Genomic DNA, 26,286 nt, shown 5'->3' on the forward strand with positions numbered 1-26,286 from the left:
ACACAAGATTGCCTGGGGTTGAATCCTGTTTCCGCCATTTATCAGCTGTCTGACCTTGGGCAGGTTACTTAACCTTCCTGGGCCTCAGTTTTCTCGACTGTGATATGGGAATCATAATAATACCTATCTAATACAGTTGTAGGGATGGAATGACTTATTAGATGTAAAGTACATAAGACAGCCCTTGGCAGAGGAAAAAATGTTTAATGATCTATTATTACTAGACTAATTCCATGAGGGTAGGGATAGTGCCTGGGACATAGTGAGTGCTCAATACTGTTATTTATTTATTTATTTATTTATTTTGCGGTACGCGGGCCTCTCACTTTCGTGGCCTCTCCCATTGCGGAGCACAGGCTCCAGACGCGCAGGCTCAGCGGCCATGGCTCACGGGCCCAGCCACTCCACAGCATGTGGGATCTTCCCAGACCGGGGCACGAACCCGCGTCCCCTGCATTGGCAGGCGGACTCTCAACCACTGCGCCACCAGGGAAGCCCATCAATACTGTTTTTTAAATGAATAAATGAATGAGTTTGCTGAGACCTGAACTTCTGTGTGTCATTCAGCCCCGTCCTTTGAACCAAACCACAGCTCAAGTGTCTTCTCAGCTGAGGAGAACTCAGTGATATCTCCCTATGGTTGCTCTGAAAGACCCAGGCAGGAGCACGACCAGCCCGGCAGAGGCACCTGTTCCCAGACACACCTGGCCTCTTCTCTTGGCGCTGATCCAGGGATGTAGCACAACCCAAAGAGTGAGAAGCTCTGCCATCAGCAATGCAGGGATACCTCTGCTGGTCCAGGATTCCCTGTCAACATGATAAACAACCCCTGGCTGGTACTGACTCAAAATGATGACAAAAGAGCTGCATCTGTACTGCCAGGCAGGGAATATCATATTTGGTCCACTGTGGTGGCTTCTGTGTTCAGCATGTCCTGGAGAATCAGAGAGGCTGGAGTTAGAATTAGGAAGCTGAACAGCACGGGATTATCCCCCCAGAGCAGTTGGACGCGGCTCAGGGACAGGTTTGCTGCCTTACCCCGTCCGCCGTGCATTGTTTGGTGCCTTTGCTGCGTGCATCTCCAGCTTGAGGAAGAAGGAGAGCCTGCTTTGTTTCCCTGTCCCTGCTGCCCAGCAACTGTGTGAAAAGCTCTTTTCAGTAAATCCCAGGCTTTGCCGCGAGAGCTGGGCGCAGAGTGGAAACAGCACCGTAGCTTTGGAAGTGTGTCCCCAGGTGGTGTGTGAATCTTGTAGCCTGGCAGAGGGAGGGGCCTGAGCTTTGCTTTCACACAGATCTGTGTCTGAATCCCAGCTCTTCCGCTGCTGCTACCTGCTTGACCTTGAGCACGTTCTTAAGCCTTGAGGATCTTTGGTTCTTCACCTATAAAGTGGTGGAGGTGGGGGCAGGACAGCCATTTCAAAGGATCATTGCTAAATTCAGGGGGATGATATCAGGGAAGCACGTGGATAAATGTTGGTCCCCTTCTTAGACCTGCCCCAAAGCACCCGTGTCTTTCTGGGTGTGTTTGTATGGGCTCTCCACTGTGCCCCTGGGATCCAACAGTGAGGTGTCCGCAAACCACTCAGCAAGCGGAGACACGGTTAGTAAGATGGGCCATGTCTGTCTGTCTTCTCTACTCCACTGTGAACTCCTTGAGGGCATGGATCATATTATACACAATCCACCCCTCCCATTTCCCAACCCCCAATCCCACCCCCTGAGACCCGCACACACCCACGCCCGCATACACAGAGCCTGGAACTAAGCAGCCCTCCCCAGACTTGCTGAATGAAAGCTTGAATTTGGCTTGGACCTCTGAGGTTCTGGGTAGAATCCAGGGCATCTCGAACTTGGATGGAGAAAGTTGCATCTTTATTTTCACTAATCTTCTACTGAAACCTAGCATTTCTATTCATCATGAATATGAGCAACAAAGTACAGCAGTACTAGCAGTACCTGTGAATTTGTCACTGATAAAATCACAGGTGTTTTCATAGACCATTACAGTAGTTGCAACTATCTAGAAAGAACATTTGTGCTTTGAACTACAGTATTTTTCAGGCCCACTGCTAGACCTTGTTCATAATGCATTAATAAAGGAACACCTATAATACTCTATGAGAAACTTTTGAAATATTTTGAAAACTATATTTCAGTATAATTGGTTTCCTTTGTAATTCTATGTATTTTGTTGTATGCATTTAAAAAGATCATCTGAGACGGCTTCACTAGGCTGCCACAGGGGGCCACGACACAACAAAGGTGAAGAACCCCTGGTCTAGGAGGTCCATGGGTGGGCTTCTTTGGCCTGCAAGTCCCCTAAAGTGAATGAAAAAAGGTGGGAGGCTAGGTTCTTATGTATATGTGACTTTCCTTCTTAGTGAACGTTTGGCATGTCTGAAGACATTTTTGGTTGTCACGACTGGGAGGTGCTACTTGGCACCCAGGGGTAGAGGCCTGGGATGCCGCTAAATGATGCACAGGACAGCCCTCCCAACAAAGAATTGTCCTGCCCCAAATGTCAATAGTGCTGAGGTGAGAAACCCTGGACGCATCAATGGACATTTCTCGGATTGTTAAGACTTCTAAGGGAAAAAAAAAAAAAAAATCAATGCACGTCTTCATTAGAAATACCTGTGATAATTCTCTCATCCAACACTGAATGCACATCTACAACATATACCAGGCATTGGGCACCAAGTTTACAGGGAGGAGTATGACCCTGGAAGAGCTCTGGGTCTGCAGTTCAGTGGGATGTGTGACCGAGTAGAGTTGCGTGCAAGGTGCAGCCATTATGCAGATCTCTACGGGGCACCTGTTGTCCAAGCAACATGCTGGGTGCTGCGGATCGGTGTGAATGTGACAGAATCCACATCTCCCAGGGAACGCAGACAGTAAGCGATGCCATGATGTGTGCTGTGAGTGATGACAGAGGTGCAGGGCTCTGGGGGGGACACACAGTGAGGTGTGTGCTTGGGTGTATGTTGGGGTGAGGGGAGTACACCTTAGTGCAGTGGTCAGTAAGGTCTCCTGGGGGTGCTGAAGTTTCAGTTGAGACCTAAGAGATGAATAGGAGTTGGCAAGATCAGAGGATGAAGAAAGGATGCTTCAATCAGAGGGAACAGCAAGTTTGAAGACAGAGGGAGCAAAAGAGCACAGAGCATCAAAGGAACCAAACAGAGAGAGCCCGGCTTGGGCTGGAGTGTCACGTAAGGGAAAGTGGCAAGAAGCAAAGCCTGGGAGAGGAGCGGTGGGTGGCTCAAGGGGGTGTCTTGTGTGCCATGTTTAGGACTGTGGGCTTTTCCCAGAGGAGCCATTGAAGGATTTTTAAGCAAGAAGGGCAGGCCGATCTTTTGTTTGTATGTTTGTTTGTTTGTTTGAAAGGGATAGATTGGGAGGGAAGAGGCATGGAATTTGGTGGCTGGCTGTTGCAGTGACAGAGAGAGAGAGGGAGAAGAGAGAGAGGAAACTTAGCAACTGCTCAGGAAACGAGGGGAGGCTCCTCAGAGGAGGTGCTGTATGAACTGAATCTGGACCAGTGAGTAAGGTTTCCTAGGTCGAGAAGGTAAGGGAAAGGCATTCCAGGCAATGGGCCAAGGCCTGAAGGGTGGTGGGGTGTTTGTAGGTTTGTAGATGATGAGTTATTTGGTGTGGCAAGCATAATGTGCAGGGGAGAGGGGCTAAGATGAGGCCCAGTGCCAGCATCTCTATGAGCCTGGCTTCTGGTTCACAACTAAAGGGTGACTGCAGAGGCCAAATATACTGTTTGGCCCCTGCTTCTCCCACCTGTCCAGACAAGGTGCCCCTGCAGAAGGCAGGCACAGAGATAAGCCAGAGTCCCATTGTAGAAGTGAGATACACAGTGGGCTCCCTGTGTGCAGGTGAGATGTCTTTAGCGGGCATGGCTTACCTGGCATCTTCCACACCCCTCTGTGTTTCCTCTTAGGGCAGTCTCATTAATTGCATGGTTTCTACAAATCCATCTCTCCAACCCAGATTGCACTCGCACATTCCAGTCTCCGGCCCTAATTGCTTTCTGGCCATCTCTGTCTGGATGTTCCACTGGCTTCTCCAACTAAATTAGTCCCAAACTGACCTTATCAGTCAATAAATATTTGCAGAATTGAATTGAATTTTCCTGCCAAACTTCTCAAAAGAGTTATCTCCTCAAAATTATCATTATTTGTAGACAACATGATTGTATACCTAAAACACCCAAGGGAATCAACTGAGAAATCTTTAGAATTAATAAGAGTTAAGAGACCCAGTTGGATGCCAGATGAACATATAAAAATCAATAGGTTTTCTGTATATCAGTAATAACCAGCTAGAAAAAAAAATAATGGGATAAAATGTCATTCACTAGAGCAAGAAAAAGGGCATAAAATGTCTAGGAATAACCTTAACAAGATGTGACTGAGACCTATATAAAGAAAAGTACAAACCTTTACTGAAAGATTAGCTGGTATTTATTGATTACTTATAGTGTGTCAGGTACTATACTATTTAGCAATTTAGCAGATATTATCACATTAATCTGTACAACCATCCTAGAAGTGGTTGTTAATTTTAAAGATGTTGAAATGAGAGTTTAAAGAGTTTACATAAATTGCCCACAAAGTATTAAGTGGCAAAACTGAAATTTGAACCAAAGGCTTTTTGTTTCCAAAACCCGAGCTTTTAACCTTTTCACGAAGCCACCTTCAGAATACGCCGTACAGACACAAGTGGTAGGTAGGTAGGTGTCTTCTGGGTATTGTAAAAAGGTTAATTCATTTCACTCATCCATTCATTCCAAAAATATCTATGGAGTGACTGCTATGAGCAAGTATCGAGCTAGGTGCTAGAGATAAAACTGTGAATGAAATCTCAAGGAGTCTATGGCTAGAGAAGCCACAGAAACATATCATTATGTCACCATTGGTGAAAGCAGTGATATTCACTGGTTCACTAATTCATCCACTAAGGATGAGCAAACAAAGGAAGAATACTTGCCATTATCTCGAGGGTTCCAAGAGGGCTCCCTGGAGGAGGTAACGAGTCTTAGGAGTCTGCTGGGTGAGGGAACTAGAGAGAGAGCATTCCAAGCACAGAGAGCTGGGTAGGCAATGAATATGCATGAATCATTCATTCAACCAACAGCTCTTCTGGGAGCGTCTGCTGTGTGCCAGGTACAGGTCTGCGAGCTGGAGAGAGAGTAGAAACAAAATAGCTCCCCTGCTCTTATGGAGATGGCATTCTATCGGGGTACGGGGGCACTGAAAATAAACAAGAAAATACATGTCAGAGGATGCTCAGTGCTGTGGAAAAAATAAAGCAGGAACCTGGAGGGCTGGTGTGAGAGGAGGGAGGCTTGGATTTCATTTAGGGTGGGCTGTGAGGTGATGTTACTTGACTCAGTCTGAAGGAAGTGAGGGATCGGGTCACACAGCTCTTCGGGAAGAGCTTTCTGGGCTGGAGGTTGAGCAAGTGCAGGGTCCCAAGGTGGGCATGGGATGGGCTTAGGTATCATGGCCCATCACAGGTATGAAGGAATGAGTGACAGGAGAGAAGGTCGGGGCAGCGAGGTGTCTGTTCAAGTAGGGCTTCTGAGATGTGGCAAGGACTTCGGTTGCTGTGTTGAGTAGGATGAGAAACAAGAGAGAAATCTTTCTAAACGTCAATAAAGGAAAAAAAATATTACCAAGAAAAAGACAGGTAAAGATGGCTGCCTGTAAAAACCAAACATTTCATTCTACATGAAAAATCTAAATGAAACAAAAAGCACACAACAGGTGAAAAACAACCTTTTCAGCAAATATGACAAAAGAGTGAAATCCTGATTCTCTAAAGAGTTAGCACAAATTAATAGGAAACATAGTTAGAACTCATGGAATATTTAAGAACATAAAATTTAGATACCTTTGTACGTCATCATAAAATTAAAAGGCCAAAACGACTACAAATGTATATGTAGCACATGTGGTGCATAGTAGATGTAAATATGTAACTCAGGGAGAAAAAATAAACACCACAGTGGAAAATGAGCCCAAAGTTTCATCAGATAGTTCCTCAAGGGAGGAATTAAAATTATTGAGGGCATGTTCTTTATCCATTCATCTGTCGATGGGCATTTAGGTTGCTTGCATGACCTGGCTATTGTAAATAGTGCTGCAGTGAACACTGGGGTGCACGTGTCTTTTTGAATTATGGTTTTCTCTGGGGATATGCCCAGTAGTGGGATTGCTTGGTCGTATGGTAGTTCTATTTTTAGTTTTTTAAGGAACCTCCGTACTGGGTTATAACTTCCTCAACTCACTAACCAACGTTTGATTCCTGGGAGACTTCCAAATGAGTCGGGGTTCCAGCCCTGTCTAACCATCTCCAACAGCATCTGCCACAGAGATCAGCCAGCCTCCTATGGACAGCCCACCCTCCAGAAACCAAAGCTGGATGCAGTTACCGCTTAAGTGAACACTCAGTCTGGGACTCTGGCCATGGAAAAGCATTTTCCAACACATTGACCAGCATGCTGTCACCAGACCTTACTAAGAGGCCAGGTCTTACTTGTAACAGAAAAAAATATCCAGAAACAATTTAAATGCTTGACAGTAGGAGAATGGTTGAGTAAATTCTAGTATAACCATGTACTAGAATGTGGTGCATCCATTTAAAATGCTGTTTATGAATTCAGTATCTTGGGGCGGGAGAGCTCATGTTGTCATGTTTACTGAATTGTTGCAAAAGAAAACCGAGAAATGACCTGAACGGCCGTCAGCAGGGGAGTGGTTGAATACATTAGGATACATCCAGGCTGTGGAATATTACACATTTATATAAAAAAATCGTTAGATATGGCTCTGCTGACCTGGAAGGTGTCCCCGATGTAGTGTTAAATGAGAAAGCAGGTTGCAGAGAAATGAGTGCAACTACGATTTCATTTTTTAAAAAGAATAATAAAAATTCTCCCGGAATGTCTTTGTTTGCATGAGAGATGAGAAGGTTGGAGAGGAGAGAGTTACCTGCCGGTTATCTTTGGTAGCTTTGGAGTGAGTAGAAGGGAGAGAGATTGGCGACCCTTTTGTCCTTATATCTTTGTGTTGCATGTATGCATAGCCATGTATATTACAAGTAACATTGCCTTTTACAACTTAAAACTGAAGAATAATTTACTGAAAAAAGAGCCCACAAAATTATATATATAATATTATCTCAACGATGTGAAATATGCATGGAAAAATCTAGAAAAAAAAAGAAAATATTAACATCAGTTGCCTCTGAGAGGAAGGTGAGATTGTAGTGTTTCCTCTTTTTTTAATTCTTGCCTGTATTTTCCAAATTTTCTGCAAGGAGGAAGATCTATACATTATTGTGTAAAATATAATGGCCTCTACCTTCTCACCAGCCAATCTTGCCTTTACTTATTTACAATCTGGCCTGTGTCCACCGTGTCACCTGCCACCTGTCTTTGCTGAAGTTCATGTATCCATTCTGCAAATATTTATTGAATTCTCGGCCCTGGGGATGCAACAGGAACCAGGACAGGGCTCCCGCTCTCAGCATCCTTACTTCCAGAGGGACCATTTAGACGTCAAACTGAGTGACCTCATCCCAGACCCTCACCTTAGCCTCCTGTGGTGCTCAATGCACTGTGTCACCTTCTCCTGAATGGAACTGCACTCTGGTTCTCCTCCCAGGATTATGCCTGCCTCCTGCCTCCTACTCTGTCACCTTTCTTGTCCCTGTACACGGAAAGTGTTCCCAGGGTCTCTGTTTAGAGCCCCCCTGATTTCTTTCTCTGCAGCATGAGATGCTGTTCCTACTGAGGTTCTGAATCAGAAACTGCAGACCCACACAGCAGTTGGGATGCAGGGGATGGTGGTGAATGTTGGTATCAGCGGTTGACCAGGACACGAATGAGGGTGGTCCTCAAGGCGTGACCCCTGTTGGGTCTATACTCCAGGATCATTCTGTGCAGCCCTGTAGCACAGTATTGCCATGTGGAAGTATTTGCTTATGTCTGGGTCTATGATCCAGGCCCCAAGGCCCATCACAGGGTCTTACCTAGAGGAATGAATGAATGAGTGAGTGAATGATATGGTGCAATGACATCACCAGACAGATTTCAGAGACATGAGCTGAGTAGGTCTGGTGCCAGTGCCAGTGAGGTGAAGTTCAGGAACATGAACCAGGGGGCTTCTTTAAAAATTGTGGAGATAGGAGCTTTATTTCATTATTACTGTAGTTGAATATTTTTTCTGGTTTCGGAGCCACTTATGCCTTCCTTTGTGGACTAACTAATTCAAGACCCTGTCCAACTTTTTAATTATAGTGCTTGTTAGTTTCCTACTTGTTAGTTAGTTCTTTCTGTATTAACTGTTTTATTGATACTTTTCTACCTAACCTTTTTGTGTGCCTTTTGATTTTGTCTCTGTTTTTGACCTACACATACTTTCTGTATAAACTGTATAAACCATCAGTCTTGTAGTATCTTCCACAGCTTTTACATTCAGAAAATCACAGTCAGATAATTATTTGTGCATATGTTCTTCTAATTATTTTTTGACTTTTTAGAAAACGTAGTGTAGTATGTGGTGTGAATTGACAAGATAACTTAATTCTTTTCTCAAACAGTTAATTAGTTGACCTTGCAAAATGTTTTTCTTACTGATTTTTTTTAACATCTTTATTGGAGTATAATTGCTTTACAATGGTGTGTTAGTCTCTGCTTTACAACAAAGTGAATCAGTTATACATATACATATGTTCCCATATCTCTTCCCTCTTGCGTCTCCCTCCCTCCCACCATCCCTATCCCATCCCTCTAGGTGGTCACAAACCACCTAGCTGGTCTCTTCTCACTGATTTTTAATGCTTATATATATTTTAATTTTTACATCTATTTAAAGCTATTGCTGTAATACTGTGTCATGCTCTGCCTGTCCACCCTTGGGCCACCTCCACACTATTTTCAAAGCATCATTCGGTGATTCTGTTTAGTATCTTGTAGAATGAGAATACTACAGTTTCAACCTTTTCAAAAAATATCCATTGTCTGCGACTGTCTTTTTCTTCCAGTTAAACTTAGGTACACTTTTACTAAATTTAAAACAGGTTATTGGGCTTTTGCTCAGAATTACATTAAGCTTATAAATTAACTTTTCAAAAGGTTAATATTCCAAATTCACCTTTCAGAAGTTAGTCTTCCACTCAAGATTACATGTCTCTCCAATTATTCAAATTTTTTATCCTTCTCTAAATGTTATTTTTATACAGTGACTGCCCGTTTCTTATTAAGTTTATTTCCATTTATTATATGCATTTTGTAGTTATCATAAATAAGACCTTCTTTCCTTATATTTATATCTGTCACTTGCATACGGAAATGTCATTGATTTTGTATACTTATTTTGTGTTTGGCTACTTTACTGAAATATCTTATTAGTTCTAATAGCTTCCTAATTGATTCTCCTGGGGTTTCTGGGTATATTAATATATCATCTGCAAATCATAATTCTGCTTGCTCCTTTCTCATTTCTTTTTCTTGCATCGCATGGATTAGCTCTTCCAATAAAGCGTGAAATCTCAGAGGTGATAGTAGCATTTCTATCTCATTCCTGATCTTAATCAGGCATTTCACCATAAGTAGGACGTAAGTTATTGTTTTAAAATGGATGCTCTGGGCTTCCCTGGTGGCGCAGTGGTTGAGAATCCGCCTGCCGATGCAGGAGACACGGGTTCGTGCCCTGGTCCGGGAAGATCCCACATGCCGCGGAGCAACTGGGCCTGTGAGCCATGACCGCTAGGCCTGTGCGTCCGGAGCCTGTGCTCCACAACGGGAGAGGCCACAACAGTGAGAGGCCCTCATACCGCAAAAAAAAAAAAAAAAAAAAAAGGATGCTCTATCATGCTAAAGAAATATTCTTTCTCCTACTTCCAAATGCTTATTTTAATCAGGGTTACATGTCTAATTTTATTAAATGCCCATTTAGCATTTATTCCTAAGACCTTAGCTTATTTTTCCGCTTTAAATGGGATACTTTGTGTTATCCCTCTTTTCTGTTAAAAGAGATTTTTCAATATTAAAGTCATTTTAGAGATTAACTGTCCTTTGTCAGTTAATCCCTAAAGTGGGCTTTAAAAAAATTAGTATTGCATCAGTTTATCAGCATCATAGTTTTAAGGTGGATCTGAAGTGGACTGCTTACTTTTTTTTTTTTTAAAAAACATCTTTATTGGAGTATAACTGTTTTACAATAGTGTGTTAGTTTTTCCTTTACAACAAAGTGAATCAGTTATACATATACATATGTTCCCATATCTCTTCCCTCTTGCATCACCCTCTCTCCCACCCTCCATATCCCACCCCTCTAGGTGGTCACAAAGCACAGAGCTGATCTCCCTGTGCTATGCGGCAGCTTCCCACTAGCTATCTAATTTACATTTGGTAGTGTATATATGTCCCTGCCACTCTCCCACTTCATCACAGCCCACCCTTCCCCCTCCCCATATCCTCAAGTCCATGCTCTAGTAAGTCTGTGTTTTATTCCTGTCCTACCACTAATCTCTTCATGACATTTTTTTCCCTTAGAGTCCATATATATGTGTTAGCATACGGTATTTGTTTTTCTCCTTCTGACTTACTTCACTCTGTATGACAGACTCCAGGTCCATCCACCTCATTATAAATAACTCAGTTTCATTTCTTTTTATGGCTGAGTAATATTCCATTGTATATATGTGCCACATCTTCTTTATCCATTCATCTGTTGATGGACACTTAGGTTGCTTCCATGTCCTGGCTATTGTAAATAGAACTGCAATGAACATTTTGGTACATGAGTCTTTTTGAATTATGGTTTTCTCAGGGTATATGCCCAGTAGTGGGATTGCTGGGTCGTATGGTAGTTCTATTTGTAGTTTTTTAAGGAACCTCCATACTATTCTCCATAGTGGCTGTATCAACTTACATTCCCACCAGCAGTGCAAGAGGGTTCCCTTTTCTCCACACTCTCTCCAGCATTTATTGTTTCTAGAGTTTTTGATGATGTCCAATCTGACCAGTGTGAGATGATATCTCATTGTAGTTTTGATTTGCATTTCTCTAATGATTAATGATGTTGAGCATTCTTTCATGTGTTTGTTGGCAATCTGTATATCTTCTTTGGAGAAATGTCTATTTAGTTCTTCTGCCCATTTTTGGATTGGGTTGTTTGTTTTTTGGTTATTGAGCTGCATGAGTTGCTTATAAATTTTGGATATTAATCCTTTGTCAGTTGCTTCATTTGCAAATATTTTCTCCCATTCTGAGGGTTGTCTTTTGGTCTTGTTTATAGTATCTTTTGCTGTGCAAAAGCTTTTAAGTTTTATTAGGTCCCATTTGTTTATTTTTGTTTTGATTTCCATTTCTCTAGGAGATGGGTCAAAAAGGATCTTGCTGTGATTTATGTCGTAGAGTGTTCTGCCTATGTTTTCCTCTAAGAGTTTGATAGTGTCTGGCCTTACATTTAGGTCTTTAACCCATTTTGAGTTTATTTTTGTGTGTGGTGTTAGGGATTGTTCTAATTTCATACTTTTACATGTAGCTGTCCAGTTTTCCCAGCACCACTTATTGAAGAGGCTGTCTTTTCTCCACTGTATATCCTTCCCTCCTTTATCAAAGATAAGGTGACCATATGTGTGTGGGTTTATCTCTGGGCATTCTATCCTGTTCCATTGATCTATATTTCTGTTTTTGTGCCAGTACCATACTGTCTTGATTACTGTAGCCTTGTAGTAGAGTCTGAAGTCAGGGAGCCTAATTCCTCCAGCTCCATTTTTCGTTCTCAAGATTGCTTTGGCTATTCGGGGTCTTTTGTGTTTCCATACAAATTGTGAAATGTTTTGTTCTAGTTCTGTAAAAAATGCCAGTGGTAATTTGATACGGATAGCATTGAATCTGTAGATGGCTTTGGGTAGTAGAGTCATTTTCACAATGTTGATTCTTCCAATCCAAGAACATGGTATATTTCTCCACCTATTTGTATCATATTTAATTTCTTTCATCAGTGTCTTATAGTTTTCTGCATACAAGTCTTTTGTCTCCTTAGGTAGGTTTATTCCTAGATATTTTATTCTTTTTGTTGCAATGGTAAATGGGAGTGTTTTCTTAATTTCCCTCTCAGATTTTTCATCATTAGTGTATAAGAATGCCAGAGATTTCTGTGCATTAATTTTGTATCCTGCTACTTTACCAAATTCATTGATTAGCTCTAGTAGTTTTCTGGTAGCATCCTTAGGATTCTCTATGTATAGTATCATGTCATCTGCAAACAGTGACAGCTTTACTTCTTCTTTTCCTATTTGGATTCCTTTTATTTCTTTTTCTTCTCTGATTGTTGTGGCTAGAACTTCCAAAACTATGTTGAATAAGAGTGGTGAGAGTGGGCAACCTTGTCTTGTTCCTGATCTTAGTGGAAATGGTTTCAGTTTTTCACCATTGAGAATGATGCTAGCTGTGGGTTTGTCATATATGGCCTTTATTATGTTGAGGAAAGTTCCCTGTATGCCTACTTTCTGCAGGGTTTTTATCATAAACGAGTGTTGAATTTTGTCAAAAGCTTTCTCTGCATCTATTGAGATGATCATATGGTTTTTCTCTTTCAGTTTGTTGATATGGTGTATCACGTTGATTGATTTGCGTATATTGAAGAATCCTTGCATTCCTGGAATAAACCCCACTTGATCATGGTGTATGATCCTTTTAATGTGCTGTTGGATTCTGTTTGCTAATATTTTGTTGAGAATTTTTGCATCTATGTTCATCAGTGATGTTGGCCTGTAGTTTTCTTTCTTTGTGACGTCTTTGTCTGCTTTTGGTATCAGGGTGATGGTGGCCTCATAGAATGAGTTTGGGAGTGTTCCTCCCTCTGCTATCTTTTGGAAGAGTTTGAGAAGGATAGGTGTTAGCTCTTCTCTAAATGTTTGATAGAATTCGCCTGTGAAGCCATCTGGTCCTGGGCTTTTGTTTGTTGGAAGATTTTTAATCACAGTTTCAATTTCAGTGCTTGTGATTGGTCTGTTCATATTTTCTCGTTCTTCCTGGTTCAGTCTCGGCAGGTTGTGCATTTCTAGGAATTTGTCCATTTCTTCCAGGTTGTTCATTTTATTGGCATACAGTTGCTTGTAGTAATCTCTAATAATCTTTTGTATTTCTGCAGTGTCAGTTGTTACTTCTCCTTTTTAATTTCTAATTCTATTGATTTGAGTCTTCTCCCTTTTATTCTTGATGAGTCTGGCTAATGGTTTATCAATTTTATTTATCTTCTCAAAGAACCAGCTTTTAGTTTTATTTATCTTTGCTATTGTTTCCTTCACTTCTTTTTCATTTATTTCTGATCTGATCTTTATGATTTCTTTCCTTCTGCTAAACTTGGGGTTTTTTTTGTTCTTCTTTCTCTAATTGCTTTAAGTGCAAAGTTAGGTTGTTTATTCGAGATGTTTCCTGTTTTTTAAGGTATGATTGTATTGCTATAAACTTCCCTCTTAGAACTGCTTTTGCTGTATCCCATAGGTTTTGGGTCGTCGTGTCTCCATTGTCATTTGTTTCTAAGTATTTTTTGATTTCCTCTTTGATTTCTTCAGTGATCACTTCGTTATTAAGTAGTGTATTGTTTAGCCTCCATGTGTTTGTATTTTTTACAGATCTTTTCCTGTAATTGATATCTAGTCTCATAGCATTGTGGTCGGAAAAGATACTTGATACGATTTCAATTTTCTTAAATTTGCCAAGGCTAGATTTGTGACCCAATATATGATCGATCCTGGAGAATGTTCCATGAGCACTTGAGAAAAATGTGTATTCTGTTGTTTTTGGATGGAATGTCCTATAAATATCAATTAAGTCCATCTTGTGTAATGTATCATTTAAAGCTTGTGTTTCCTTATTTATTTTCATTTTGGATGATCTGTCCATTGGTGAAAGTGGGGTGTTAAAGTCCCCTACTATAATTGTGTTACTGTCGATTTCCTCTTTTAAGGCTGTTAGTATTTGCCTTATGTATTGAGGTGCTCCTATGTTGGGTGCATAAATATTTACAGTTGTTATATCTTCTTCTTGGATTGATCCCTTGATCATTATGTAGTGTCCTTCTTTGTCTCTTGCAATAGTTTTTATTTTAAAGTCTATTTTGTCTGATATGAGAGTTGCTACTCCAGCTTTCTTCTGATTTCCATTTGCATGGAATATCTTTTTCCATCCCCTTACTTTCAGTCTGTATGTGTCCCTAGGTTTGAAGTGGGTCTCTTGTAGACAGCATATATATGGGTCTTGTTTTTGTATCCATTCAGCCAGTCTGTGTCTTTTGGTGGGAGCATTTAATCCATTTACATTTAAGGTAATTATCGATATGTATGTTCCTATTACCATTTACTTAATTGTTTCGGGTTGTTCTTGTAGGCCTTTTCCTTCTCTTGTGTTTCTTGCCTAGAGAAGTTCCTTTAGGATTTGTTGTAGAGCTGGTTTGGTGGTGCTGAACTCTCTCAGCTTTTGCTTGTCTGTAAAGGTTTTAATTTCTCCATCAAATCTGAATGAGATCCTTGCTGGGTAGAGTAATCTTGGTTGTAGGTTTTTTTCCTTTATCCCTTTAAATATGTCCTGCCACTCCCTTCTGGCTTGTAGAGTTTCTGCTGAAAGATCAGCTGTTAACCTTATGGGGATTCCCTTGTGTGTTATTTGTTGTTTTTCCCTTGCTGCTTTTAATATGTTTTCTTTGTATTTAATTTTTGACAGTTTGATTATTATGTGTCTTGGCGTGTTTCTCTTTGGGTTTATCCTGTATGGGACTCTCTGTGCTTCCTGGACTTGATTGACTATTTCCTTTCCTATATTAGGGAAGTTTTCAACTATAATCTCTTCAAATATTTTCTCAGTCCCTTTCTTTTTCTCTTCTTCTTCTGGGACCCCTATAATTCGAATGTTGGTGCGTTTAATGTTGTCCCAGAGGTCTCTGAGACTGTCCTCAGTTCTTTTCATTCTTTTTTCTTTCTTCTGCTCTGCATTAGTTATTTCCACTATTTTATCTTCCAGGTCACTTATCCGTCCTTCTGCCTCAGTTATTCTGCTATTGATCCCATCTAGAGTATTTTTCATTTCATTTATTGTGTTGCTCATCGTTGCTTGCTTCCTCTTTATTTCTTCTAGGTCCTTGTTAACTGTTTCTTGCAATTTGTCTATTCTATTTCCAAGATTTTGAATCATCTTTACTATCATTATTCTGAATTCTTTTTCAGGTAGACTGCCTATTTCCTCTTCATTTGTTAGGTCTGGTGTCTTTTCATCTTGCTCCTTCATCTGTTGTGTGTTTTTCTGTCTTCTCATTTCGCTTATCTTACTGTGTTTGGGGTCTCCTTTTTGCACGCTGCAGGTTCGTAGTTCCCGTTGTTTTTGGTGGCTGTCCCCAGTGGCTAAGGTTGGTTCAGTGGGTTGAGTAGGTTCCCTGGTTGGGGGTCTAGTGCCTCTGTTCTTGTGGATGAGGCTGGATCTTGTCTTTCTGGTGGGCAGGTCCACGTCTGGTGGTGTGTTTGGGGATGTTGGTAGCCTTATTATGATTTTAGGCAGCCTCTCTGCTAATGGATGGGGCTGTAGACCTGTCTTGCTCTTTGTTGGGAATAGGGTGTCCAGCACTGTTCGTTGCTGGTCCTTGAGTGAAGCTGGGTCTTGGTGTTGAGATGGAGATCTCTGGGAGATCTTCGCCGTCCAATATTACATGGAGCTGGGAGGTCTATTGTGGACTAGTGTCTTGAGGTTGGTTCTCCCACCTAAGAGACACAGGCCTGGTGCCTCGCTGGGGCGCCAAGAGCCTTTAATCCACATGGCTCAAAATAAAAGGGAGAAAAAATAGAAAGGAAAGAAAAAGAAGGAAGGAAGGAAGGAGGGAGGGAGGGAAGGAAGGAAGAAAGGAAGGAAGAAATGAAGGAAGGAAGAAATCAAGAAAGGAAGGAAGGAAGGTGGAGAGGAGGAAAGGGAGGAAGGAAGAGAGGAGGGGAGGAAGGAAGGGAGGAAAGAAGAGGGGAAGGAAGGAAGAAGGGAGGGAAGGAGGGAAGAAAGGAAGGAAGAAAGGAAGAAAGAAAGGGAGAAGACAAAGTAGAATAAAGTATAGTTATTAAAATAAAAAATAATTATTAAGAAGAAAAATTTATATTAAAAAAAACAGAAAAACGGGTCGGTCTAACCCTAGGACAAATGGTGAAAGCAAAGCTATACAAACAAAATCTCACACAGCAGCACACACATACACACTCACAAAAAGAAAAAAAGGGGAAAATAATAGTATATCTTGCTCCCAAAGTCCACCTCCTCAACTTGGGATGATTAGTTGTCTATTCAGGTTTTCCACAGATGCAGGGCACTTAAGTTAATTGTGGAGCTTTAATCCGCCGCTTCTGAGGCTGCTGGGAGAGATCTCCCCCTCTCCTCTCTGTTCGCACAGCTCCTGGGGTTCAGCTTTGGACTTGGTCCCGCCTCTGCGTGTAGGTCGTCCGAGGGCCTCTGCCCTTTGCTCAGACAGGACGGGGTTAAAGGAGCAGCTGATTGGGGGGCTCCGGCTCACTCAGGCTGGGGGAAGGGAGTGGCACGGGGGCGGGGCAAGTCCGCGGCGGCAGAGGGCGGCGTGACGCTGCACCGGCCCGAGGTGCACCGCGCGTTCTCCCGGGGAAGCTGTCCCTGGATCCCGGGACCCCGGCAGTGGCGGGCTGCACGGGCTCCCGGGAGGGCTGGTGTGGAGAGTGACCTGTGCTCACACACAGGCCTCTTGGTGGTGGCAGCAGCAACCTTAGCGTCCCACACCCGTCTCTACTGTCAGTGCCGACAGCCGCGGCTCGCGCCCGTTTCTGGGGCTCCTTTAAGCGGCGCGCTTAATCCCCTCTCCTCGCGCCCCGGAAGCAAAGAGGGAAGAAAAGGTCTCGCCTCTTCGGCAGCTCCGGACTTCAACCGGACTCCCTCCCGGCCAGCCGTGGCGCACTAACACCTTCAGGCTGTCTTCACTCTGCCAACTCCAGACCTTTCCCTGCGATCCGACTGAAGCCCGAGCCTCAGCTCCCGGCCCCGCCCGCCCCGGCGGGGGAGCAGACAAGCCTCTCGGGCTGGTGAGTGCCGGTCGGTACAGATCCTCTGCGGGAATCTCTCCGCTTTGCCCTCCGCACCCTGTGGCCGAGCTGTCCTCCGCGGCTCCGGAGCTTCCCCCTCCGCCACCCACAGTCTCCGCCCGCGAAGGGGCTTCTAGTGTGGGGGAGTCTTTCCTCCTTCACGGCTCCCTCCCACTGGTGTAGGTCCCGTCCCTATTCTTTGTCTCTGTTTATTCTTTTTTCTTTTGCCCTACCCAGGTATGTGGGGGAGTTTCTTGCCTTTTGGGAGGTCTGAGGTCTTCTGCCAGCGTTCGGTGGGTGTTCTATAGGAGAAGTTCCACGTGTAGATGTATTTCTGATGTCTCTGTGAGGAGGAAGGTGATCTCCGCGTCTTACTCTTCCGCCATCTTTAAGCCGTCCCCGACTGCTTACTTTTGAATCCCATCTCTGAGTAACGGGGTGACTTGGACCCCTTCCTTAATTTCTCTTTGCCTTAGTTCTTCATCTGTAAAATGGAGGTGATATGAATAGTATCCACCTTCTAGGGCTGTTGTGAGGATTAAACAAGTTAATATATGTAAAGTTCTCAGAGGAGTGTCTAGCCAAACACTCACTAAATATAAGCACTGTACTAAATTAATGAGAACTTACCATGTGTCTGGTACTGAGCTTGGGCTATGGATTCAAAGATGGGAAAACTCAAGTATGGTCTGTCTTCTCATGGAGCTTACAGGCTGGCAAGAAAACAGATGCTTATGAATTAATCACATGGAAACATGGACATTTGCTTCTGTGATAAGTGCTTCCAAGGAGAGGTGATGGTATCATGAGAGCGTATAGTAGGGGGTTTAAACTAGTCAAGGAGAGACAGTTGACTAGACATCTGAAAGAAAAATATGCCAAGAAAAAATATGCCAAGAAGGGAGGGAAGCGTATTCTAGGAAGAGAGAACATCATACCCAAAGGCCCTGTGGCTGTGCAGTGAGAGTGTGGCCAGTACAAAGGACTGAGAAGGGCGGGGTGTTTTTTTCTCACAGATATACATCTGTGACACGTATCACCGTGTAAACTTAAGACATACAGCATGATGGTTTGATTTATGTATATTGTGAAATGATTACTACAATAGGCTCAGCTAACAACCATTATCTCATATAAAAACAATAAAAAGAAAAGAAGAAAGGATAAAATGTTCTCTTTGTGATGAGAACTCTTAGGATCTACTCTCCGAACAACTTACCTGTGTATCACACAGCCGTGTTAGCGATACTCATCATGTTGTGCGTTACATTACTAGTACTTATTTATCTTACAGGTGGAACTTTGTACCTTTTGACCACCTTCCTCCAATTCCCCTTCCCCACCCCCCCACCTCTGATAACCACAAGTCAGATCTGTTTTTCTATGAGTTTGTTTTTTGGGTTTTTTTGTTTGTTTGTTCAGATTCCACGTATAAGTGATATCATACAGTATTTATCTTTTTTTCTCTGACTTATTTCACTTAGCATAATGCCTTCGAGGTCCATTCATGGTGTTGCAAATGGTAGGATTTCCTTTTTTTTTTATGGCTGAATAATATTTGTGTGTGTGTGTGTGTGTGTGTGTGTGTGTGTGTGTATCTCACAACTAATTTATCCATTCATCTATCGATGGACACTTAGGTTGTTTCCACGTCTTGTTTATTGTAAGTAATGCTTCTATGAATGTGGAAGTGCAGATATCTTTTCGAGTTAGTGTTTTTGTTACATTTGGATATATTCCCAGAAGTGGAATTGCTGGATCATGTGATAGTTCTATTCTTAATTTTTTGAGGATCCTCCATACTGTTTTCAACAGTGGCTGCACCAATTTACAATCCCACCAGCAGTGCACAGGAGTTCCATTTTCTCTACATCCCTGCCAGCATTTGTTATCTCTTGTCTTTTTGATGATGGCCATTCTAACAGGTATGAGGTTATATCTCATTGTGGTTTTAATTTGCATTTCCTTAATGACTAGTGATGTTGAGCATCTTTTCATGTACCTGTTAGCCTTTTATATATGTTCTTTGGGAAAATGTCTGTTCAAGTCCTTCAGAAGGGTGGGGTTTGGCTGGAAAGCTAGTGGACACAAGGGTAAGAGGTCACTAAGGGCCAAACCATGCAGAGACCCTCAGAGGTCTACAAGTGATTTTTCCTTACTGAAGAGCAATGATGAGCTATGGGAGGTTTGATGTCAGTGGAGGTGACCTGATCAGATTTCTGTTTTGAAAAGACACCCCCAGCTGTAGTGTTGGCAAGGACCAGGGTAAATGCAGTTGACCAGTTAGGAGGTAGTTTTTATGGCAGTCCGGGGGAGAGATGCTGTGGGGTCGAGGGAAGTAGAGACAGAGACAGGGTGATCGGTTGTCCATGGGGTTGTGAAGGAGAGAAAAGTGTCGGGAAAGGGTGGGTGGAGGACACCACGAGCCTGAACATCCCAAAGGAGGTGTCAGGTCTGGAGCTCAGAGAGAGGTCTGGCCTGGACTGTGAAGTTGTGAGTCATCAGTGCACAAGTGGGGAGGTCCTCTAGACCAGACAGAGAGGAGGAGAGGCCCCAACACAGAGCCTGGAAAGGAGCCAGAGAAAGAGCCATGGGAGGAAAGATGGAGAGTGAGCGGTATGGGAGGAAGCCAGGCACCAGGCTGCTCAAAGCATCATTGCACCTGCAGGGCACCAGGTAAACAAGCAGGCTCTCTGGCCCCTCCCAGGTGCTGTACATCAGAATCTAAATGTCAGCCAGGTCGCCAGGCGCTGCTCATGTGCAGTGTAGTCTGAGATGCTCTGGCCTGGGAGGGGTGATTCCAGGAAGGAGGCAACAGTGTTAGAGGCAGCTGAGAGAGAGGTCTGTTAAAATGAGGACTGAACAATAGCCACTGGACCCATCGGTGACCTTAGACCTGTTTGGGTGCATTGACAGAAGGCAGAACTGATGGGCTGGGAGTAAGGAAATGGAGACAGAAAGGACAGACAGATAGTGTTTTCTAAAACTTTGGCTGAGAAGGGGAAGAGAGAAACGAGGCTGGAGGGAGAAGAGAAGTGGAATGGGGAGTTGGTTTTTTAAGGAGAGTCTTGAGCACATGTAAAATGGGAAAGTGCCAGTGGAGAGGAAATGATTGAACATTTGGAACATACCTAAGAGAGAAACGTACATAAGGTTGTTGAAGATTAGGGAGGGGTAGGATCCAAAGGGCACGTGGAAGGGATATGTGTAGATTGCAGCAGGGCTAGTTGATCTGCAGGAGGAAGGAAGACCGTGTGGGGCAGGCTAGACAGATTGGGAATTGGGAAGACAACGGAATCCCCACTGATGGCTTTTATTCTCTATGGAGATGGGGAGAGGGGGATGGGGCTGAGAAGAGGAGCCTGGAGGGTCAGGAGGCCGTGGAAAATGGAGAAAATTTGACATCATCAGTCTGGCATTTAATGTTGTAAAGAGGAAGTTCCACCTGGTCTGCTGGCCTTTTAGTTCAAACTCTGAGCATTGTTTCCTACCTCACAGGGTTGTTCTAAGGCTTGAGTACAGCGATGCCCATTTTATCACCTTGACAGCTCACGGCACAAGCAAGCTGGCACTCAGTGTGTCAGTCACCCACCTTCCTTCCCTCTGCACCGAGCATGGGCTGGTCCAGAGGAAACACTTGGAGAAGGGGTTTCGTGATCCTCGAACACACTGCTCTCATCTCTCTGGGAGATTCTCAGAGTTCTTCTGGCCGTACTGAACAGCTCCCTTTCTCTCTCCCAGGCCAGAACTGCACGTTCCAACTGCAGGGTCCCAATGGCACCATTGAGAGCCCGGGGTTCCCGTATGGCTACCCCAATTACGCCAACTGCACGTGGACCATCACCGCAGAGGACCAGCACCGGATCCAGCTTGTGTTCCAGTCCTTCGCCCTGGAGGAGGACTTTGACGTCCTGTCGGTGTTTGATGGGCCACCCCAGCCAGAGAACCTGCGAACCAGGTATCACCCCCTCCTCCCCGTGGCCAACAGCTGGGCCTGAGCCAAGCTTGCTGAGAGGAAGAACCAGGCAGGGTGAACTGTCATCAACAAATACCTCTGTTTTTATGAGGCCTGCCCTGAACTCCTCTGCTTTCTTTACCTTTCCCAATTCCTTTCTCCTGCTTAGAAGTTCCCAGTAGGCAGGAGTTTTTGTAGGACATTTGGGAAGACTAGATAGAAAACATACAGAGCAATTCAAGTCTTTCTATTACAACTGATTTCTCATGCCTATGTGTGTATGTGTGCATATCTGTTGATGTATATTCTTTGCACACACAGAAATATATCCCTTGGACCCAGCAGATATGAACTGAAGGCTAGTAGCAACTATGTCTTGCATCCCCGACTTGAAAACCATCAATGCTTTGTTGGATTTTGCCTTGCATTTGCATGGCTTTGGATCAGAGTCACAGACAACATTCCCAGGACTGAGCCAGCCCTCTTCTTGCTTGCTCCCTGCCCTCTCAGGGCAGTGCAGAGGTGAGCTGCTATGTCTGCAGCTGGGATGGGCATCTGGGGCTCCCCTGACTCGTGGTTCCTCTTAGACAAGACCAGGCTTGTCCATCTGCCCTTGACATTCCACAGGGATTGTCACACAGTAGGTGTTCAGTGAAACTTGGGTGGAGGGACTGGAGTGCTCTTCACTTACTCATTCTGCAAATTTTTCATGAGCACCTACTATGTTCCAGACACTGGCCTGCGTGCTGGGGACGCCGCAGTGAGCAAAACAAAGCTACTATCTTCAAGGACGTGACATGCTAATTGGGAAGGGGGCAGGCCTGGACTTGAATATGTGAGTTTAGAGTTCAAGGACATCGGGGTTAGAGATATAAAGTTGGGAGACTGGGACTGGTTAGTGCTTAAAACCAGGAGACTGGGGCTTCCCTGGTGGCGCAGTGGTTGGGAGTCTGCCTGCCAATGCAGGGGACACGGGTTCGTGCCCCAGTCCGGGAAGATCCCACGTGCTGTGGAGCGGCTGGGCCCGTGAGCCATGGCCACGGAGCCTGAGCATCTGGCGCCTGTGCTCTGCAATGGGAGAGGCCACAACAGTGGGAGGCCCGCGTACCACAAAAAAAAAAAAAAAAAAAAAAAAAACAGGAGACTGGACGAGGTCACCATCAGATGTCGAGCTCCAGTGACCCCATCGGTGGGGCACCAGTGCAGACCCTTGAGGGATGTTGAAAGACAGAAAGTCAGATCAGGCCAGTGGGGCAGCTAGTTGGGGTGCAGATGACTGGAGGCCTTTTCTGCATCCTGAAGTTCTTCCAGCCATCTTTTCTCTTCAGGCAGGGTCCACGCACGTGTGGTCAAAGCTCTGTCTTCTGCCATTTGGGTTCTCTGGCTCTGAGAGTGAAGTGTGGAAGACCCCCAGAGGTGGGATGGCTCCTGCCGGGAAGGGTGGGGGTTCTGAGACCTAAGGAGGTGGTCCTGGCAGGGGGTCCCTGGATGTATTCCCAGCCAGGGCACAGCCCACTCTGGCCAACCAGCCGTGTTTGAGGAGAAGGCTCCTGGGATTTGTACCTCCACCAGGTCATCCCTGCTTGGGGTCCTCATCCATGTCATCTGTCTGATGTGCTCATTTTGGTTTGTTTCAGAATTATATAGTTTTCCCATACAGCATTTCTACCTCCACGCTATCTGGGATCATGTCCGCTTTCTTGTATCTGCTCCCGTGCGTTTGCATTTTCTTTCTTTTTACTTATTTAGTCTTGCCAGAAGTTTGCCTATTTTATTGGTCTTTTTTTTTTAAAACATCTTTATTGCAGTATAATTGCTTTACAATGGTATGTTAGTTTCTGCTGTATAACAAAGTGAATCAGTTATACATATACACATGTTCCCATATGTCTTCCCTCTTGCGTCTCCCTCCCACCCTCCCTATCCCACCCCTCTAGGTGGTCACAAAGCACTGCGCTGGTCTCCCTGTGCTAGGCGGCTGCTTCCCACTAGCTATCTATTTTACGTTTGGTAGAGTATATATGTCCATGCCACTCTCTCACTTTGTCACAGCTTACCCTTCCCCCTCCCCACATCCTCAAGTCCATTCTCTAGTAGGTCTGCATCTCCATTCCCATCTTGTCTTACCCCTAGGTTCTTCATGACCTTTTTTTGTTGTTGTTGTTAGATTCCATATATGTGTGTTAGCACACGGTATTTGTTTTTCTCTTTCTGACTTACTTCACTCTGTATGACAGACTCTAGGTCCATCCACCTCACTACAGATAACTCAATTTCGTTTCTTTTTATGGCTGAGTAATATTCCATTGTATATATGTGCCACATCTGCTTTATCCATTCATCCGATGATGGACACTTAGGTTGCTTCTAGGGCTATCAGTTTTATTCCTTTCCTATTACCTGACTTGTTGACTTCTGCTTTTATCTTTATTCTTTCTTCCTTCCCACTTACCTTGGGCTGCTGTTGCTCTTTTGCTGTTTTCATGAACTAAATTAGTTTCTTTACCTCTTGTTTGATATTAAAATCATTGAGGCATTTTTCCCTAAATACAACTTTGACCATATTCCATAAATTTTGATGGATAGTTGTTATTTTTAGAATAAATAATTCTAACTGCAGGCTCTAACTGCAGTTTTGTTCCTTCCTTGACTCTAGGGTTTTTTCCCTCAAAATTTCCAAGTAATATTTTTTTTATACTTAAGAAGTTATTATCTAGTTGTACTGCATTATGTTCAGATTATGGTTTCTATTTTGGAGAATTTGTTGCCTTTTTTTCTCAGTATAAGATCACTTTTGGTAAACGTTCTGAGTATTTGAAAAGAACATGTATTCTGTGGTGGAAGGGTGAACAAATTCATGTTATTAGTATTGTTTAATTTTTCTAATTTCTTATTTATCGTCAAAGTGATTTTTGTCAAGGATAAGCAACTTATTGTTTTCACATTTTCACTATTATTTTTATCATTTTCTCCCTTTATTTCTAAGTTTTTACTTTATATATGTTGATGTTATTCTCTTCAGTATGTCAGTATTTGTAAACATAAGATCTTCAGAGTGAATTATAATTCTTCCAATATAAATGTTATATTTATCCCCCTTTTTTGCCTTACATTCTACTTTGATACTAGTTTTACCACTTTTATTATCTTTTAGGTTTGCATTTATCACCCATCTTTGCTAATTTCTCTGTTTTTAATATTTCTATGTCATTGTTTTATATGTATCTTTTAGAGTTTTGTTTTTAAATCTTTCATGAGAGTTGTTATTCTTTAACAGAAAGGTTTAATTCGCTCACAATTTTTGGTGATAACTGATGTATTTGTTCTTGTATAATATTTAATACTTTCTGTTTTTAAGCTTCCTTACTATGATTTCCGTTTCTCCATCTTTAAGCGCAAGTGTTCTTTGCCTCGTCTCTGATTTTTATTCCACTAGTGGTTAAAGTTACTTCTTGAGAACACATTTTAAGCTATATTTCTCTGTCAGCATCCTGTCTAGTGAGGCTTTTTCTTAGTCAGGTCTCACCAGCCCTGCATCTCGTAGAAATTCCTTAGTGTTTGTAGCATGTAGGTGTCTGTCTCTCTTTCCTAGTTTCCCACATGGATATATATAGTCTCTCTTTTTATATACCTCAGACTATTTCCATGACAACTTGGGAGGTCAGGTTGAAGGAGAGTTTAACATGTTGCCTTGGCTCTCCATCTTGAACTGATTTGCTGTCATGAATAGAATTATTTTTCATTATTTTTTGGGGGATGATTCACTGCTAATATGTAGAAATACAATTGATGTTTGTATATTGATCTTGTATCCCATGACCTGGCTGAGCTTCTTATTAATAGTTCTGATAGTTTTAAAAAAATATCTGTGGGGGCTTCCCTGGTGGCGCAGTGGTTGAGAATCCGCCTGCCGATGCAGGAGACACGGGTTCGTGCCCTGGTCCGGGAAGATCCCACATGCCGCGGAGCAACTAAGCCCGTGAGCCATGGCCGCTAGGCCTGCGCGTCCGGAGCCTGTGCTCCGCAACGGGAGAGGCCACAACAGTGAGAGGCCCGCATACCGCAAAAAAAAAAAAAAAAAAAAAAAAAAAAATCTGTGAATAAAACCCACTTTTGTTCTTTTTCAATCTTAATGCCATTTATTTATTTATGCTTAATTGCAGCAGATAGAATATTGACTATACTCCATATTCAATATAATATTGAATAGAAGTGGTGAGGGTGGACATCCTTACCTTGTTCTTGATCTTAAAATACTCAGTCTTCCACCATTAAGTGTGATGTTGGCTGTAGGTGTTTGGTAGATGTCCTTCTAACGAAGGTGTTTACGCAGAGGATTTTGGCGTGGTCAGGCTGCACTGTGGAAAATGCGTTAGGGTAGGGGCCAGACCGGTGACTGCCTGGCCAGGCAAGAGACGGAGGTAACCTGAGCTAGGATAATGAAGAGAGAAGGTGGCGTGGGTTTGTATGATGTTATGGGACAGTGCGGTACTTGGAATTAAGGGTGGGTTTATAGGGATTGTAGAGTGGGAGTAGGAAAAAGGAAGGGGTGAACGATGACTCCACATAGTCTGGCTTGGAAGCAGAAAACAAGCTAGGTCAGCCTGACATGAATTCCAATCTCCAGGAAAATGTGTTCGCATGGCATCCCAGGGTATTTTGTGCACTGATGTTTTTCTTCATTCGTCTAGCGGAACAGGTAGGTCACCTGCTCTCACAGTGTTTTTCCGTGAGACAGGAGGGTATGGTGGTGACAGGCCAAGATTTACACCCAGCTGGCTTCTACATTTATTCGCGCCATGACCTGTGCAAGATTTGGCCTCTCTGAGACTCCTCTATAAAATGGAGGTGACACTGACCCACCTCACAGGGTTGTGTATATGAACCACCTCCTAGGATCCCCCGCTGCTCCATAAACGTTATTTGCATCTTTCCTGGCCTTCTGCTTTTAGGAACTCAGACCGCTCTGGAGCGCCTGAGTTATGCCTGTCTTGACGCTTCCTCTGTGGCCTGCCCATTAGACATTTTAGATCTGGGAGCTGCAGGTGTGGAGGACGGACATCTGAGAAGAGGCGGGGCTCAGGGGAAGTCATTCGCTGTGGGTGGCATTGCTCATCCGGCCCAGCAGTGGGGCCGGACTGAGAAGAAGCCTGCAGTGGGGTTCTCTCTGCGTCACTTGGGGCTTTCGTCTCAGACTTGACAGGCGTAAGTTTTGTAATTCTGCTCTT

The 26,286-nt window shown here is 43.5% G+C and overlaps 1 protein-coding gene across 1 annotated transcript in view; it reads left to right on the forward strand.

Moving 5' to 3' along the window:
* Positions 1–26,286, forward strand: part of CSMD2 (CUB and Sushi multiple domains 2) — a 655,429-nt gene that overhangs the window by 45,044 nt on the left and 584,099 nt on the right. Inside the window, exon 2 of the mRNA XM_059070872.2 lies at positions 20,845–21,061. Coding sequence (XP_058926855.1) covers positions 20,845–21,061 — 217 coding nt within the window. The remainder of the gene's footprint in view (positions 1–20,844; positions 21,062–26,286) is intronic.

The sequence above is a fragment of the Kogia breviceps genome, chromosome 1 (genome assembly GCF_026419965.1).
Source record: "Kogia breviceps isolate mKogBre1 chromosome 1, mKogBre1 haplotype 1, whole genome shotgun sequence".
Lineage (NCBI taxonomy): Eukaryota > Metazoa > Chordata > Mammalia > Artiodactyla > Physeteridae > Kogia > Kogia breviceps.